The sequence below is a fragment of the Natrix helvetica genome (assembly GCF_964273705.1).
Source record: "Natrix helvetica genome assembly, chromosome: 2".
NCBI lineage: Eukaryota > Metazoa > Chordata > Lepidosauria > Squamata > Natricidae > Natrix > Natrix helvetica.
Genome location: NC_138552.1, coordinates 81461384 through 81477506, shown reverse-complemented (window position 1 = coordinate 81477506; position 16123 = coordinate 81461384). Strand labels below are relative to the sequence as shown.

The following is a 16123-nucleotide window of genomic DNA, read 5'->3' as shown; positions in this document are numbered from 1 at the left end:
GAAATTTTGAGTAGTTCAGAGAACCAGTAAATACAACCTCTGACTGGCCCCGCCCCCATCTATTCTCTGCCTCCCAAGTTCCAGCTGATTGGGGGAAATGGAGATTTTGCGGGAAGCTTCCCTTGGAGTGGGGAGGGAATGGAGATTTTGCAGTATTCTTCCTCTGCCACGCCCACCAAGCCACACCCACAGAACCGGTAGTAAAAAAATTTGAATCCTACCACTGACTCTTATAATGTTGGTTGTTTTGCTTTGAATGTACACCAATTTCCCAATATCTCTCCCAAAATGCAGTGTGCAGAATTTGACACAGCATTCTAGGTGTGGTCTGACCAATGGCCAATAAACAGTGATGTCCCTTGATCGTGACTATAATTCTACTGATACAGCAACAAAGATTAAATATTGTTCCATAATATTTTAGAGTTCAATATTTATGTTGGTGATACCGTGTTTCCCCGAAAATACGACAGGGTCTTATTTTCTTTTTACCTACAAAATATGGCTTGGGCTTTATTATGGGGGGGAGGGTTTATTGTTTTGGGTTTGACGGGTGGCTGCTCTCTTGCGAGCGGGCTCCCAAAGAGCCGGGCACAGCCTCATGGACGAATGGCTGTGTTGAGCTGTCGCAGCAGTGCAACACAACAGCCATGAAGTGACCACACACCGCGGCCATCCCAGCCTGGCTTTTTACGTGGCCTCCAACCCAAGTCTTTTGGCAGTGGCCGCTCTGGGTGCACGCTCTATGGTTGTGGGCCAGCTGCCTGCAGAGTGTACAATCATAGAGCATGCGCCCAGAGCGGCCACTGCCAAAAGACTCGGGTTAGAAGCCGCGGAAAAAGCCAGAATGAGATGGCATGGCGGCGGTGGCGGCGGTGCCCTGGGTTCTGTAATGAGAGCTGGGCCATGCATCGTGAGGCTGGGAGGTGGGTGAGTGAGAGCGGAACAGCCGCTCGCACAACCTCCCTCTCCTGCCGTACAGAGTGCCATTCACTGGCATTTGGAAGGCGCCAAGTCGCTGGAGCCAAGTGGCGGCGAACAGGCGCTCACGCGGCTTGGCGATACCCCTAGGTCAGTGAATGGCGCTGTGCCCGGCTGCAAAGGGGGTTTGCCGGGTGGCTGCTCGTGAGCGTGGTTGCTTCATGGCTGTTGTGTTGCATTGCTGCAACAGCGCAACACAGCCATTCGCCCATGAGGCTGTGCCCGGCTCTTTGGGAGCCCGCTTGCAAGAGAGCAGCCACCAGGCAACCCCCCTCTTCAGCTTGGCACAGCACTGCTCATCACCAACCTAGCGGTATCCCGAAGGTGCCAAGCAACGCGATTATCTTTGCCTCCCCCCAGGTTCCCATGGCTTGGCACCTTCGGGATACTGCTAGGTTGGTGAGCGGTGCTCTGCCTGGCGGGGGGTTGTCCAGGGGACTTATATGCGAGGGGGGTTGATATTTTTGCCCACCAGAAAAATGTGGCATGGCTGTATTATGAGGACAAGTCGTATTTCAGTACTGTACATGGAAGTACGCACGATAAAACATTTTCATAAGCAATACCTCTTAGCCCATCTATGTCTTTCTGAGAGGTTGGGAAATATACATTTCTGGCTGCTCAGTTTTCTGACTTACATTCCTGTCCTTGGGACACTTAGTAATTTGGCCACTCTACCAACTACCTCCATTCTCCCACCAACACCGATGGGGCAAACCACTAGTTTATAAAATGAGAACAAACTTCTACTCCCTGTATGATGAAAACATCATCCACTGATGATGTTATCTACCTTGGTAATGAAACATTTGCTAGAAAACAACCAAGGACTGCATGCTTCCATTTTTCTGGAACTTTTCCTTTGTGTCCTAAAAGCTAATGGAAGAATGGTTCTCAGTAACATGGTAGAAAAACACCAACCGGAAATCAATAGATGTGATCAGTTGCAGTCGTTCCGTGCTTACAACAACTAAATCTTCAGACATTTTTCTAGTCTAAATACCAGCAGAGTCTATTTTCACAACAAAATGTAATCTTCCTTGTCCATGGAGCAAATTGATTGTGGAGGAGATAGGGGGGGGGGGGGAATCTGAAAATTATTAGAAAATCTGTGACATGGATGATCAGATAGAACCAATAAAACTTCATTAAAATGCTTGAATCGGTTGTTCTCAGGCTATCTTCTTATACATGCAATGTGTTATAGGTTTGAATGATCAGCGAAACCCAGGTCAGCTGGAATGGAGCAACAGGGAACGTGTCATTTTCACAAACTGGAGAAGAGGTCCACCTCGGTTTTCAAAGCAAAGGAGGAACTGCATTTTAGCACAACAGCAAGGAAAATGGCAAAGAAAAGACTGTAGGAAGGGCAAAGCGTACAGCTATATATGCTCCACAAAACTGTAAACAAAACTGATAGTTAGACACTTACTTGGCTTTCTATATGATGAAACAGTTTTATTTTCAGGCAGTTGGAAGTGTTGATGGGACTTATAAATGGACAGTTGTTTGGCCCATTTGCAAAAATGCCTATGTGAGAAAAGGGTTCAAATGTGATGCAGGATTTTCTGCTTGCCATCCTATCTTCTCTTGCTCTCCTGTGTTTGTGATACAACGGCTATGTGCAGGGGTGGGCTTCAAAAATTGCAGCAATGGGTTCGCTGCCCCGTTGCTGGGTGGGTGTGGTCATGGGTGTGGCCTAGTCAGCCTCCTGCACCACAGCAGGCCGGGGGCGTTGTTTGCCCTCCCCAGGCTCCAGAGGTTTTCCTCGAGCCTCCGGGAGGGTGAAAACAGCTTCCCCTAGGCTCCGGAGGCCCTCTGGAGGCTGGAAACAGGCTCATTTCTGGACTCCTGGAACCTCCGGTGGGCCCGTTTCCCCACCTCCCCGAGCCTCCACATGGGCCCTGCACTAACTAGAGGATCGCCTGAACCCATGTGAACCCCCAGCAGCCCACCCCTGGTTATGTGTCAAGAGCCAAATGTATTGGTTCCAGAGTTCATTTCTGTCTCTTTCAAGAGATCATATCTTTGAAGGTGCTAAAAGGCTAACTGGAAAGAGCTTTGAGTTGAGTATAGACATTATATCATATGCTACTCACCACCTTTCTTGGGTAGGATGGTTCATTCACCACAATTCTTATTTAGAAATTTAGGCAATATCCGGTTCTTCACTTGGTCAGGCGAGTCTGGTTGCAGATACATGGGGGGAAAAAGGAACATTATGCCACTCCCTAATCCTCATGCCCATTTTATAATATACCTGGATGTAAACTTCCAACAAATGTCAAACATTCCCGTAACAAAATTGCAACTGTGATAAATTTCTAGTATGTCTATATTTGGGGCAAATGTAGGAGCCATGATGGCATAGTGGTTAGAATGCAGTTGTCAAACCCTGTTGATAGTGTTGCAGCCTAACTCTGCCTATAACCAGGAGTTCGACCTTGACCAGTTGAAGTTTGACTCAGCCTTCCATCCTTCCAAGGTCAGTAAAATGAGGAGCCAGATTGCTGAGAGCAATATGCTAACATTTGTAAACCACTCAAAGAATGCTGTAAAGCACTGTGGAGTATAAATCTTAAGTGCTATTGCTAAATGTCAAGGGAACGTTCCAATTCTCATGGTAATAAATTCAAATGTGTTCCCTTTAAAATAGATTATGAGTTATGAATATAAATTCTGAAGTATTATAGGATTTCCCTAACCATCAATGTTAATTGATTTCCCAACAGAAGCATATTGTTTGCTACCATCCCTGATCAGCTCTGAGCTTTGTTTGCATGTAAATTTCTCTGCCCTCTTTTTGATAGTTTTCTTTCCTTTCTTCCATTAACATTGGAGACACTCTGAATGTCCATTCAACTTTTTACAACTTTGTGATGTGTCAAGACTACAACCAACCTAGACAGGAATTCTGGATGCTGCAGTCCAACACATTTTGAAGGTGCTAGACTGGGCCAGACAAATCTAAGAAGTTATACACATTTCCCAATCCTCTTGTGTGGATGCTTGCTGGGAAGAATTGTACTGCAAATGGGAGGTAGAGTTTGAAAACAAAATCCAATTGCACATAAAAAATATATAGGAAGAATATATGTGAAGTTCATATAGACTGGAAGCTGTTATAGAATGTGCAAAATACACTTGGTAATCTACTTGAGTTATTATAAAAGCCTGGAATTGAATAAATATTCTGACAAAATCTGAAAGGAGAAAAAGAGATGTACTAATTAAAAAAAAAAACCCACTGCAATTCATTTTGACATATCAATAATCTAACACACCCTTGTATGTTAATCTGAGATTGCTCGTTGGAAAAATAGTGTGTGTAATTTTTGGAAGTCCAATTTTACCTTCCATTATTCCATATTGATAAATAGATGAAATATTTATAAATATAACAATCCATTATGGACACATAGTCGTCCCCCCCCCCCTTTTTTTAGTGGCACTAAAATAGTTTTTCCCCCTGCAATGTGTATTTCAAGGGATAGAATGAATCTAGATAAAATAATACCTTTACTGCTGTAGGTTTGGTTTTATTTGAACTTAAAGGGTGCCAATCTACTTTTGTACCTTAAATGGCATGTGTTGTGTGCTGTTTTGTACTGTAATATCTAAATTGAATGTATTAATAAAAATAGCATTGGAGATTGCGCAAAGTGTATAATCAATTTTCCAGAAAAAACCTAGGGCTGATGAAAATACATCGCATCAAGAGCTACACAATTAAAACCTCAAGCTACCCATAGAAGGGAGGGGGAGGCAATTTGCAACACAGTGCGGTGTTTGTTCCTATCTCTGCCTGGTCTCCTCCCACACACCAATACATACACACACTCACACACCATGTGGCTTTTCCAGCATGGATTGTCCAGGTGCACGATTGTCATATCCAGTGACCCAAACAATTGCATAGAGTTGTGTTTGCTTTAAAAAAAGAAAGAAAAGAGAAGTGAGGGGGGCACAGGTGGTGGTGGGAATGAAAAGAAAAAAGGCTGAGGGCACTTCCAGTCATCATCATTTTTTTCCTCTATAAATCAACATATTTACAACAGAGAACCAACAGAGGAGTTCTCTGCCTCAAGTTTACAACAATGCTTTTTACTTCCAGAACTCCGAGAATGCCTCCTTTCTGGGGCAGTGAAACTCTCTTTATGTTTTGCTGCTTGATTTTTTTGGGCTGCAAAACAACTGAATCTCAGGAACTTATTTACCTCTTTAATTCGGAAGACAACAGTCTCTTCAGCCATGACACCACCTCCTTGCAATGGGACAGAGCTTCTCCTGAGTGACAGAGCAGTAAGCCTTATAGGATGTACACCAGATGTTTATTTGTAGGAATGAGAGTAGCAATGTTTGTAAAACTCTTCTTCCTTTGTGTCCTAAGGCTCGATGCAGGTCTGTCTCTTTCCTCTCAGGTGGCTATTCAACAAAGAAAACAACAACCATGCAAATATGTGTTATGGTGTCTCCTGAAGATGTTTATTCATTTCAGTCCACATCCAGCAGAGCCAATTGCAGCAACTTACAATATCCAGATTGAAATTTGTTAAGGAGGACCGAGACAGACTCTTAATGCAACAGATTTCTTTGGATTCACTGCTTACCAAGATTGTTGTTATCTCTGTTTCCATCCCTGTATGTTTTATGTGTCCATGAGAATGGAGACATCTCTTCCTGCATCCAGCTATTGAAAAATATATAATAAAATGAAGCTTTTAAAGTGACTTTCCCCCCAGCTTCCTAGACCTACATGGTATCTCAGATGGAAATTTACATTCCAACTTTTAGAAAAAGCAGTTATATTTTTTACTTGCTACTATAGAACATGATGCATGGGTTTTTTTTTTTAAAAAAAAGACTTAGATTATATGTCAAGCAATTACAGGTGAAACTCGAAAAATCAGAATATCATGCAAAAGTTCATTTCAGTAATGCAACTTAAAAGGTGAAACTAATATATGAGATAGACTCATTACATGCAAAGCAAGATAGTTCAAGCCGTGATTTGTCATAATTGTGATGATTATAGCTTACAGCTCATGAAAACCCCAAATCCACAATCTCAGAAAATTAGAATATTATGAAAAGGTGCAATATTCTAGGCTCAAAGTGTCCCACTCTAATCAGCTAATTAAGCCATAACACCTGCAAAGGGTTCCTGAGCCTTTAAATGGTCTCTCAGTCTGGTTCAGTAGGAATCACAATCATGGGAAAGACTGCTGACCTGACAGTTGTGCAGAAAACCATCATTGACACCCTCCATAAGGAGGGAAAGCCTCAAAAGGTAATTGCAAAAGAAGTTGGATGTTCCCAAAGTGCTGTATCAAAGCACATTAATAGAAAGTTATGTGGAACAGAAAAGTGTGGAAGAAAAAGATGCACAAGCAGCAGGGATGACCGCAGCCTGGAGAGGATTGTCAGGAAAAGGTCATTCAAAAGTGTTGGGGACTTTCACAAGAAGTGGACTGAGGCTGGAGTCAGTGCATCAAGAGCCACCACACACAGACGGATCCTGGACATGGGCTTCAAATGTTGTATTCCTCTGGACCTGGTCTGTTGCTCAGTGGTCCAAAGTCCTCTTTTCTGATGAGAGCAACTTTTGCATCTCATTTGGAAACCAAGGATCCAGAGTATGAAGGAAGAATGGAACACACACTGCAAGATGCTTGAAGTCCAGTGCGAAATTTCCACAGTCTGTGTTGATTTGGGGAGCCATGTCATCTGCTGGTGTTGGTCCACTGTGCTTCATTAAATCCAGGGTCAACACAGCCGTCTACCAGGAGATTTTGGAGCACTTCATGCTTCCTTCCTTTATGGGGATGCTGACTTCATTTTCCAGCAGGACGTGGCACCTGCCCACACTGCCAAAAGCACCAAAACCTGGTCCAATGACCGTGGAGTTACTGTGCTTGATTGGCCAACAAACTCACCTGACCTGAACCCCATAGAGAATCTATGGAGCATTGCCAAGAGAAAGATGAGAGACATGAGACGGAACAATGCAGATGAGCTGAAGGCCGCTATTGAAGCATCCTGGTCTTCCATAACACCTCAACAGTGCCACAGGCTGATAGCTTTCATGCCACCCTGCATTGAGGCAGTAATTGCTGCAAAAGGGGCCCAAACCAAGTGCTGAGTACATATGCATGCTTATACTTTTCAGAGGTCCAATATTGTTCTATGTTCAATCCTTGTTTTATTGATTGCATGTAACATTCTAATTTTCTGAGATTGTGGATTTGGGGTTTTCATGAGCTGTAAGCCATAATCATCACAATTATGACAAATCACAGCTTGAACTATCTTGCTTTGCATGTAATGAGTCTATGTCATATATTAGTTTCACCTTTTAAGTTGCATTACTGAAATAAATGAACTTTTGCACGATATTCTAATTTTTTGAGTTTCACCTGTAGAGAGCTGAAGGCCAATGCTGCTTTCAATGTTTTAAATTGAGAAGAGTTACGAAATGATGAAAAATTATACCATAATGTGGAAAGACATAGGAATCCAATTCCTTCTGGTGAGATTATTGTGATTTCAGCTTGAACAGCAATAATTTACAGCCAAACAATATTTCAAAGTTCATATATGAAGACATTAGAGTCTAGCGTTGGTGGATGATCTCTGGAGGGCGAAGGATTGAGTTTGAGTTTGAGTTTTATTAAATTTATATACCGCCCCCCTCTCCCCGCAGGGACTCGGGGCGGTGTACAGACAGTACATATAAAACAACAAAGCAGGAACAACAAAACATTAGACAACCAACATAAACATACGGTCTGTATAATGCCCGAACTCATTTCTAGTTAAAAACAGTCTAAAACCAAATTAAAACCCCAAAATTTACAATATTAAAAAGCCATCCAGGAAGGTCAGTAATAGATTGTACTTATGATTACGATTAGGCTAGGCCGGCTAGCCAGAACAGGTGGGTCTTGAGTTTCTTACAGAAGGAGCGGAGATCAACAGTAGTTCTAATATCAGGGGGGAGTTCTTTCCAGAGGGTTGGGCCCATCACAGAGAAGGCCCTACTCCTGGGCACCGCCCGCCCGCATTGTCCAGCGGAGGGTACCTGGAGGAGACCCTCCCTGTGTGAGCGGATTGGTCGTAGGGATGTATGGGGTAGAATGCGATCTCGCAAATAACTAGGTCCCGAGCCATGAAGCGCTTTGAAGATGACAATCAACACCTTGAAACGCACTCGAAAAGCCACAGGCAGCCAGTGCAGCTCGCGCAGAAGTGGTGTTACATGGGAGTACCTGGTACTCCCCAAAATTGTCCGCGCGGCTGCATTCTGAACCAACTGGAGCCTTTGGGTGCATCTCAAGGGGAGCCCCATGTAGAGAGCATTACAGTAATCAAGACGGGAAGTCACCAGGGCCTGAGTGACTGTGCGAAGGGCGTCCCGCTCTAGTAGGGGGCACAATTGGCGCACCAGGTGCACCTGGTGGAACGCCCTCCCAGCCACGGCCGTCACATGATCATCCAGCGACAGCCAGGAGTCTAGGAGGACGCCCAAATTGCGTGCCCTATCCACCGGGGGTAGTTGTTCCCCCCCCCGATGGCCAGAGATGGAGCAAACTGGCTAAAGCGGGGCGCCGGTAGCCACAGCCACTCCGTCTTGGAAGGGTTGAGCTTGAGTCTGTTGTCTCCCATCCAGACCCGCACGGCTTCCAGACACCGGGACATCACCTCGACGGCTTCGTTGGGGTGGTTCGGGGTAGAGATGTATAACTGAGTGTCATCTGCATACAGATGGCACTCAACCCCGAATCCTCGAATGATCTCACCCAGCGGTTTCATGTATGTGTTGAACAGGAGAGGTGAGAGGACCGACCCCTGCGGCACCCCACAGGTGAGCGGCCTCAGGGTCGACCTCTGCTCCCCCGTCAACACACATTGCATCTGACCGGAGAGGAAGGAGGAGAACCACTGCAACACAGTGCCCCCCACCCCCATCCCCTCCAGCCGGCGCAATAAGATACCATGGTCGATGGTATCGAAAGCCGCTGAGAGATCTAATAGGACTAGGATGGAGGAGCAACCCCCATCTTTCGCCCTCCAGAGATCATCCACCAACGCGACCAAAGCCATCTCAGTGCTGTGCCCGGGCCGGAAACCGGACTGGCACTGGTCTAGATAAACAATTTCCTCCAGGTGTCGAGGGAACTGTTGCACCATCACACTCTCAACAACCTTCGCTAAAAAGGGAAGGTTGGAGACAGGACGATAATTGGCTAACTCTACTGGGTCCAGAGAAGGCCTCTTAAGTAGGGGCCTCACCACCGCCTCTTTCAAGATGGCTGGTAGGAACCCCTCCCTCAGCGAGGCGTTCACTAGTCCCAGGAGCCAGTCTCGTGTAACCTCCCAGGCTGCCAGTGCAAGCCAGGAGGGACACGGGTCCAATAAACATGTGGTGGCCCGCAGTCGCCCGTGTAACCTGTCCATATCCTCGGCGGCAACAGAGTCAAACTCCTCCCAGATAGGTACCTCAAGACTCGCCTCCGGTGTCTCCTCACGATCACGATCAAATTCCTCTGCCCTACCCTGCAAAGGGGCTTCCCGCGGCCTCTGTGAAAGGAGGGAGCGGGTCACCCGAAACAGGGCGGCAGGGCGGTTTTCTGCGGACGCAATAAGAGTGGCATAGTATCGATGTTTAGCCACCCTTAGTTCCACAAGGTAGGTCCGTAAATGGGCTCTTACCTGTGTTCGGTCAGATTCGGCGCGAGAGGATCTCCATCTGCTCTCTAGGCGTCTCTTGTGGCGCTTCATCAACCTCAGCTCCTCGGCGCAACCCGCTCCAAGGCCCCGGCCGCCGCACTATTCCATGCGACCACCAGGTCCTCCATCCGGGCGCGGGTCAGGGTTACAGGCAGTGGCCCAAGCTCCGTCTGGAACCTATCAGGTTCCATCAATCGCCTGGGGTGGAACCATCTAAGATCTTCTGGTTCCGCCTCCCCGCAATGGGGGGTAGCGGAAGGGAAGTCGAGACGGAGAAGCGAGTGATCTGACCATGACAGGGGAGTAATAACCAATTCCCCTATTCCCAGATCACTCTTCCACCGACCAGAGATAAAAACAAGGTCCAGCGTGTGGCCTCCCTCGTGTGTGGGGCCCTGAATTATTTGGGTCAGGTCCAGGGCTGTCATGGAAGCCATGAACTCCCGAGCTACCTCGGATGATTCACCTGTCGATGGCAGGTTAAAGTCCCCCATAACTAATAGTCTGGGGGTCTCAACCGCCACCTCCGCAATCACCTCGAGGAGGTCTGGCAGGGCCGCTGATGCATAGCAAGGAGCCAAGTATGCAATCAGCAGGCCCAACTGACTCCCTGGGCCCCATCTCACACCTAGAGTCTCACACCCGGATATCTGAGGTACGGCGAATTCTCTCGGTGCCAGGCCTTCCCATATAATTACCGCTACCCCGCCACCCTTACCCCGGGCACGAGGCTGATGGAATACACAGTATCCTGGTGGGCACATTTCCATGAGGGGTAAGCCCCCCTCATGGCCCAACCAGGTTTCCGTGATCCCTGCAAGGTCCGGTCCCCCTCAGAAACCAGATCGTAAATGAGGGGGGCCTTATTAACCACGGACCTTGCGTTACACAACATCAGCCTCATGCCCTGGTTCTGTAAACCCTGACCACCTAGAATGCGAGACTGTTCCTCCATCCTAGTCCTATTAGATCTCTCAGCGGCTTTCGATACCATCGACCATGGTATCCTATTGCGTCGGCTGGAGGGGTTGGGGGTGAGGGGCACCGTATTGCGGTGGTTCTCCTCCTACCTCTCTGGTCGGACGCAATGTGTGTTGGCAGGGGAGCAGAGGTCGACCTTGAGGCCACTCACGTGTGGGGTGCAACAGGGGTCGGTCCTCTCACCTCTCCTGTTCAACACATACATGAAACCGCTGGGCGAGATCATTCGAGGGTTCGGGGTTGAGTATCATCTGTATGCCGATGATACTCAGTTATACATCTCTACCCCGAACCACCCCAACGTAGCCGTCGAGGTGATGTCCCGGTGTCTGGAGGCCGTACGGGTCTGGATGGGAGACAACAGACTCAAGCTCAACCCTTCCAAGATGGAGTGGCTGTGGTTACCGGCGCCCCGCTTCAGCCAGTGGGTTCCATCTCTGACCATTTGGGGGTGAACAACTGCCCCCCGTGGATAGGGCGCACAATTTGGGCGTCCTCCTAGATACCCGGCTGTCGCTGGATGACCATGTGACGGCCGTGGCTAGGGGGGCGTTCCACCAGGTTCGCCTGGTGCGCCAATTGTGCCCCCTACTGGATCGGGACACCCTTCGCACAGTCACTCATGCCCTGGTGACGTCCCGCCTGGATTACTGCAATGCTCTCTACATGGGGCTCCCCTTGAGATGCACCCGAAGGCTGCAGCTGGTCCAGAATGCAGCCGCGCGGGCAATTATGGGGAGTACTAGGTACTCCCATATAACACCGCTCCTGCGCGAGCTGCACTGGCTACCTGTGGCTTTTTGGGTGCGTTTCAAGGTGTTGATTATCACCTTTAAAGCGCTCCATGGCTCAGGACCTAGTTATTTGCGGGATCGCATCCTACCCCACACATCCCTGCGACCAATTCGCTCTCACAGAGAGGGACTCCTCCGGGTACCATCCGCTAAGCAATGCCGGCGGGCGGTGCCCAGGAGTAGGGCCTTCTCTGTGATGGGCCCAACCCTCTGGAACGACCTCCCCCCGGTATTAGAATTACTGCTGATCTCCGCTCCTTCTGTAAGAAACTCAAGACCCACCTGTTCCAATTAGCTGGCCTGGCCCAATCATAATCATAATCTAATCCCGACCCTCCTGGCCGGTATTTTAAATTTTAAATTCTGGGGTATTTTAATTGGTTTTAATTATTAGCTAATTTTATGATCATTGTACAGACCTTTTGTTTAATCTGTTTTTCTGGGGTTTTGTATTTCTGTTGTTTATAGTGCATTTTATTTCTGTCTGTACACCGCCCCGAGTCCCCTCGGGGAGAGGGGGCGGTTTATAAATTTAATAAATTGAAATTGAAATTGAATTATAAACATTCTGGATGCTGTTGGTACAGCATGAGTAAGATATTTATATGAATGCTGTTTTTTGCATATAAACTAATATAAAATCAATTTTCCCATTGTACCAGTCCAGTTGTTAATTATGTCTTTTTAGAAAAATAGAACACAAATATTCGCTTTTCATTTTACTGAACCTTTGTGGCAAACCCATTTCTACAGAAATAGATAAAATAAATGTCTAGAACTACTACACACATGAAGTACCATTGTAGTAGTACCAAGCAGTAGTGGTACCAAGAGTGGCCATGGTCATTTTCCTTTTACACAGTGTAAGATGGTTGATCCAAACCTATGGGCATGTATATTTTTGAGTCATCCATGATTTACAAACAGTTCATGTGCAAACAAGGTTGAGAATAATACCTACTTATCAGAAGGAAGACTATACTTAAAGTCTGCACTCTGGGGATCTGCATGCACTAATACTTTCCCCTTGAGGTCTATAAACATTCTGAATGCTATTGGTACAACATGAGAAAGATACTTTTATCAGTGTCGCTTTTCACTTATAAACTGTAATGGAGATTTGACAGGCACTCCTGCCATGTAATTAAAAAGATCTACATAGCTTTTAAAGAGTCTTGTAATAAGTACAGGTTGAATTATAACATTTTCAAAATCCTAAGGGTTTAATAATATGAGTAGTGAGAAATTGGCTCGTTATTTTATTTAGTAATTGCATTTTTCAAAAAGTGCATCCTCTATTAGTTTTTACACTGTAATTTAAAAAAATATATAATTTGGATCCATTTAAAATGGCATATAACTTAACTAGATATAACCCAGCTGTTATTTTCAAATGATAAGCTTTCATCTTACTAAGAAATTAAATTAAACATTGTTGTAATGTGTACCTACATCATTTTCTCTCTGTTGTATTGAATCCCTATTGCCTTATGGTGACTTGGACCAAATGTATCAGGTAAGTTAATATGCATCTAAGAACTTTCCCCAGTATCTAAACAACACCTAAACTTCTAATCCAAATATTCAGAATGATTCCTACTAGAGAAAACAGATGTAACTAGAAATACAAACACAAAATACACACCCAGGAAGACAAGCTAACTATCTTTGTTAGAGGCTGAGGTTAATGAATGTTAATGGGTATCACTGATTAGCCTTCCCCTCTTCCCCCTCCCATGCTCAACAGCTGGAAATGAGTACTTTAGGCTTCCTTTATAAATACAACAATCTTCCTACTGCCTTTTTTTAAGCAGAAGGGAATTGAAGGAGAAAGACAACAATCAAGAATAATGCTTTTACTATTGTTTCAGATACTGTTGATTTCATGGCTTGGAAAAGCAGAGCAAAGAGAAGAAATGCAACAGAAAAAATCCATACGGGATATGTTCAACCAATATTTAGGGGAACTTGAAGGCATTGGGAGGAAACCTGAGAGGCCAGTGCTACCCTTGGCAGAAATGAAAATTAAACAACACTTGCAACGAGGTCCTCGTTTCATGCTCCGAGATACAGTTAAGGAAGAAGTGGCTGATGACTTGGGAGGCTGGGCTTCTACAAACATAACCCCATCCTCTGTGTATCCAAAATACCCACCTTCTTTCCCACAGAACAAGAGAGATGCAGTGGCAGCCTTCAGAAAGGATGCCAAAAAATTCTGGGACCTTTTTAAATTGAAGACCAAGTCAAGATCTGAGGAGGTGATCCTTCCAATCAAGTTATCTGAGATTTATCAGGAGGTTTGCAACATGCTTCCTTTCTCTCAGGTAAAAATGACTGCCACAATTATAGTACTCTCCTATATCTTATTTTAATTAGAAATAAGCCCTGCTATACTAAATATTTCAACCTTATATTATCTCTGGAAGATAAGCTAGGTCGTCCCCCCACCCTCCCCATTTATAGAAGGAAAGCTAAAATAAAGATGGTAAAAATTTACACTGCTCCTAAGGTGAAAACAAAATATGGATTTTTAATATATATTTTTGCAGGTATCTGGTAGCAAGTGGGTTTTTGTAGCTCAAATCTTGTAGCTTAATTGCAATGAAAGTGGTTTGCTGGTGTTCTTAAATTTAGTCTGATATCTGAAATATTAACAGCATAAAAACCCAGAATACTGATAGCTTTGAGCTGGAAATTTCTGTTACAGTAGACTTCAGGTTTGTTTTATTGAAATTGCAAAAAGCTGAAAACTGGTGTTTGACTCATATTATGCTGGAGAATATTTTCAGGAAATTCTTAGGCAGTAACTTTGAGAAATTTGTAGAAATGTCTGTATATTTCAAAGACGCAACCGAAGTTTTCCCCTTTAAACCTTTCTGCATTTCTAATAATGGCTAAGACAGTAAAGTTATGACTTAGTATCTAAAACAATTCTAACCTTTGTATTACTGGCTTTAACTCTAAAGGTTGTAGGAACATTTTAGTTTTTATATCACTAGCTATTTTTATTTTAACATAGAACTATGGCAAGTATTTTAACAAATGTGTTTCCTTTCAGAGCATTACACATGAAAATTGTGACAAAGTGGTGATACAAAACAACCTGTGCTTTGGGAAATGCAGTTCTTTCCATGTTCCTGGTCCTGATGATCGCCTTTATAGCTTCTGTTCCCTCTGCATACCCATCAAATTCTCCATGAGGCATCTGAGGATGAACTGTACCATGGTTAATCCAGTAAACAAGATGGTTATGATCATTGAAGAATGCAAGTGTGAAGTTCAGAATATGGAAGAAATGGAACCAGGGTTTCTACACCCAGCTCTGCGTTCGAATGAGCCTTAGCACAAACGAACCTTCTGAAATGACTTGGTTTTTCAATTGAATCTGTAGTTGCTAAGGGCCAAGAATACTCGATAAATCCTTTTATAATAGTTTGCATCTGCCTTGATAAAGATTGTTATAGCTTATATGAAACAGCACACTCTAAACATAATTGCAGCTTGATATGTTCATTACCAACAATTTTAATAGTCTTCATACATCTTTTTTTAGTGGTATATTGGTATGTTTTATGTACATTTTAGAATAAAAATATGATTTTGATAAATGTGGAACATAGATTAGGACAGTAATAGTAAACCTATTGAACATTTAGTAGCAAAGCAAAGCTTTCTCTGCCGCCTCCTGCACTATACCAGTAGTATTAAATGCATAATGCAAGTTTTGTTTATCCACAATAAAATTATGGAATACTGTCTTTATACTTTGAATAAAAATATTTTTTTTTAATTTATGGACTGGAATTAATGATCTCTTACAAAGCACGTAAAAGCAACTTTAGCTTCAATGCTTTTTAACGCTTATTTTTCAAAGTCATGTTTTTAGTAAATCGTGTATTTTTCAATTTTGAAGCTGTTTGGATATATTGTGCCCTGCATTTGGCTACAATAGGGACCCCACCAAGCAATATAGAATGTCTTATAACGCTTAAATTGCCTTTACCTCTCCATCTTTGTGTATGTGCCTCATATTTGAATTTCAAAGGGGCAAAAAAAATATATCAGTGAATTGGAATTGAAAGAAAATCAGGCTACCAGTTCTGGGCTGCAAACCTCCATATTTTATAGCCCAGCATTGATGTCTCCAAATGTAACATCAAGTTGATTAGAGATCTGAACAGATTTTTAAAAAATGCGATGACAATATTCTAGTATGTGATATTATAACCAAAAGAAAGGGATAATTATTACATTTATATGCTGCCCAACTCTCAATAGTAAATATACTGGAAACTCAAGTCCTATTAAAAAACTTTAACTTTCATCAATTCCTTTCTTATGTGTACAATTATGTTATTTCCCCCCATATATTCACATGTAGGTATATACTACTATTTAGTTCAGTAGAACTTTAGGCTCGAACTCTACAGTATTATGTACATGTGTACATCAATCCCAGTTCTAAGAAGTGTTAAGTTTAAGGTTGCTGCTGAGCAACTGAGTAGTGTAAAAAAAATTGCTCTAATATGCAAACTTCAACAGTTAAAGAGGTGTATCAAATAAAATGTAAACATATTTTAGTGTGGTCTTTAGCAAGCACCATTACATGCTCAAGAATATCAAATTATTTCTCAAGT

General features: G+C 44.0%; 2 protein-coding genes across 3 annotated transcripts in view; both read left to right on the top strand.

Annotated features, from left to right (window-relative positions):
* FREM1 (FRAS1 related extracellular matrix 1) overlaps window positions 1-3185 on the top strand; it is a 95753-nt gene extending 92568 nt beyond the window's left edge. Inside the window, exon 37 of the mRNA XM_081945956.1 lies at window positions 2189-3185. Within this exon, the coding sequence (XP_081802082.1) occupies window positions 2189-2388 (200 nt within the window). The 3' untranslated portion in view covers window positions 2389-3185. The remainder of the gene's footprint in view (window positions 1-2188) is intronic.
* Window positions 3186-13256: 10071 nt separating this feature from the next.
* CER1 (cerberus 1, DAN family BMP antagonist) lies at window positions 13257-15276 on the top strand. Of its 2 annotated transcripts, XM_081945603.1 has the most exons (3): window positions 13257-13558; window positions 13655-13810; window positions 14545-15276. In XM_081945603.1, exons 1-3 carry the CDS (start codon window positions 13337-13339, stop codon window positions 14827-14829), a joined length of 663 nt encoding a protein of 220 aa, XP_081801729.1. In that variant the 5' UTR covers window positions 13257-13336; the 3' UTR covers window positions 14830-15276. The 2 variants fall into 2 exon arrangements, with proteins under 2 accessions (XP_081801729.1, XP_081801728.1); XM_081945602.1 differs by having other exon boundaries at window positions 13261-13810.
* The last annotated feature ends 847 nt before the right edge of the window (window positions 15277-16123 follow it).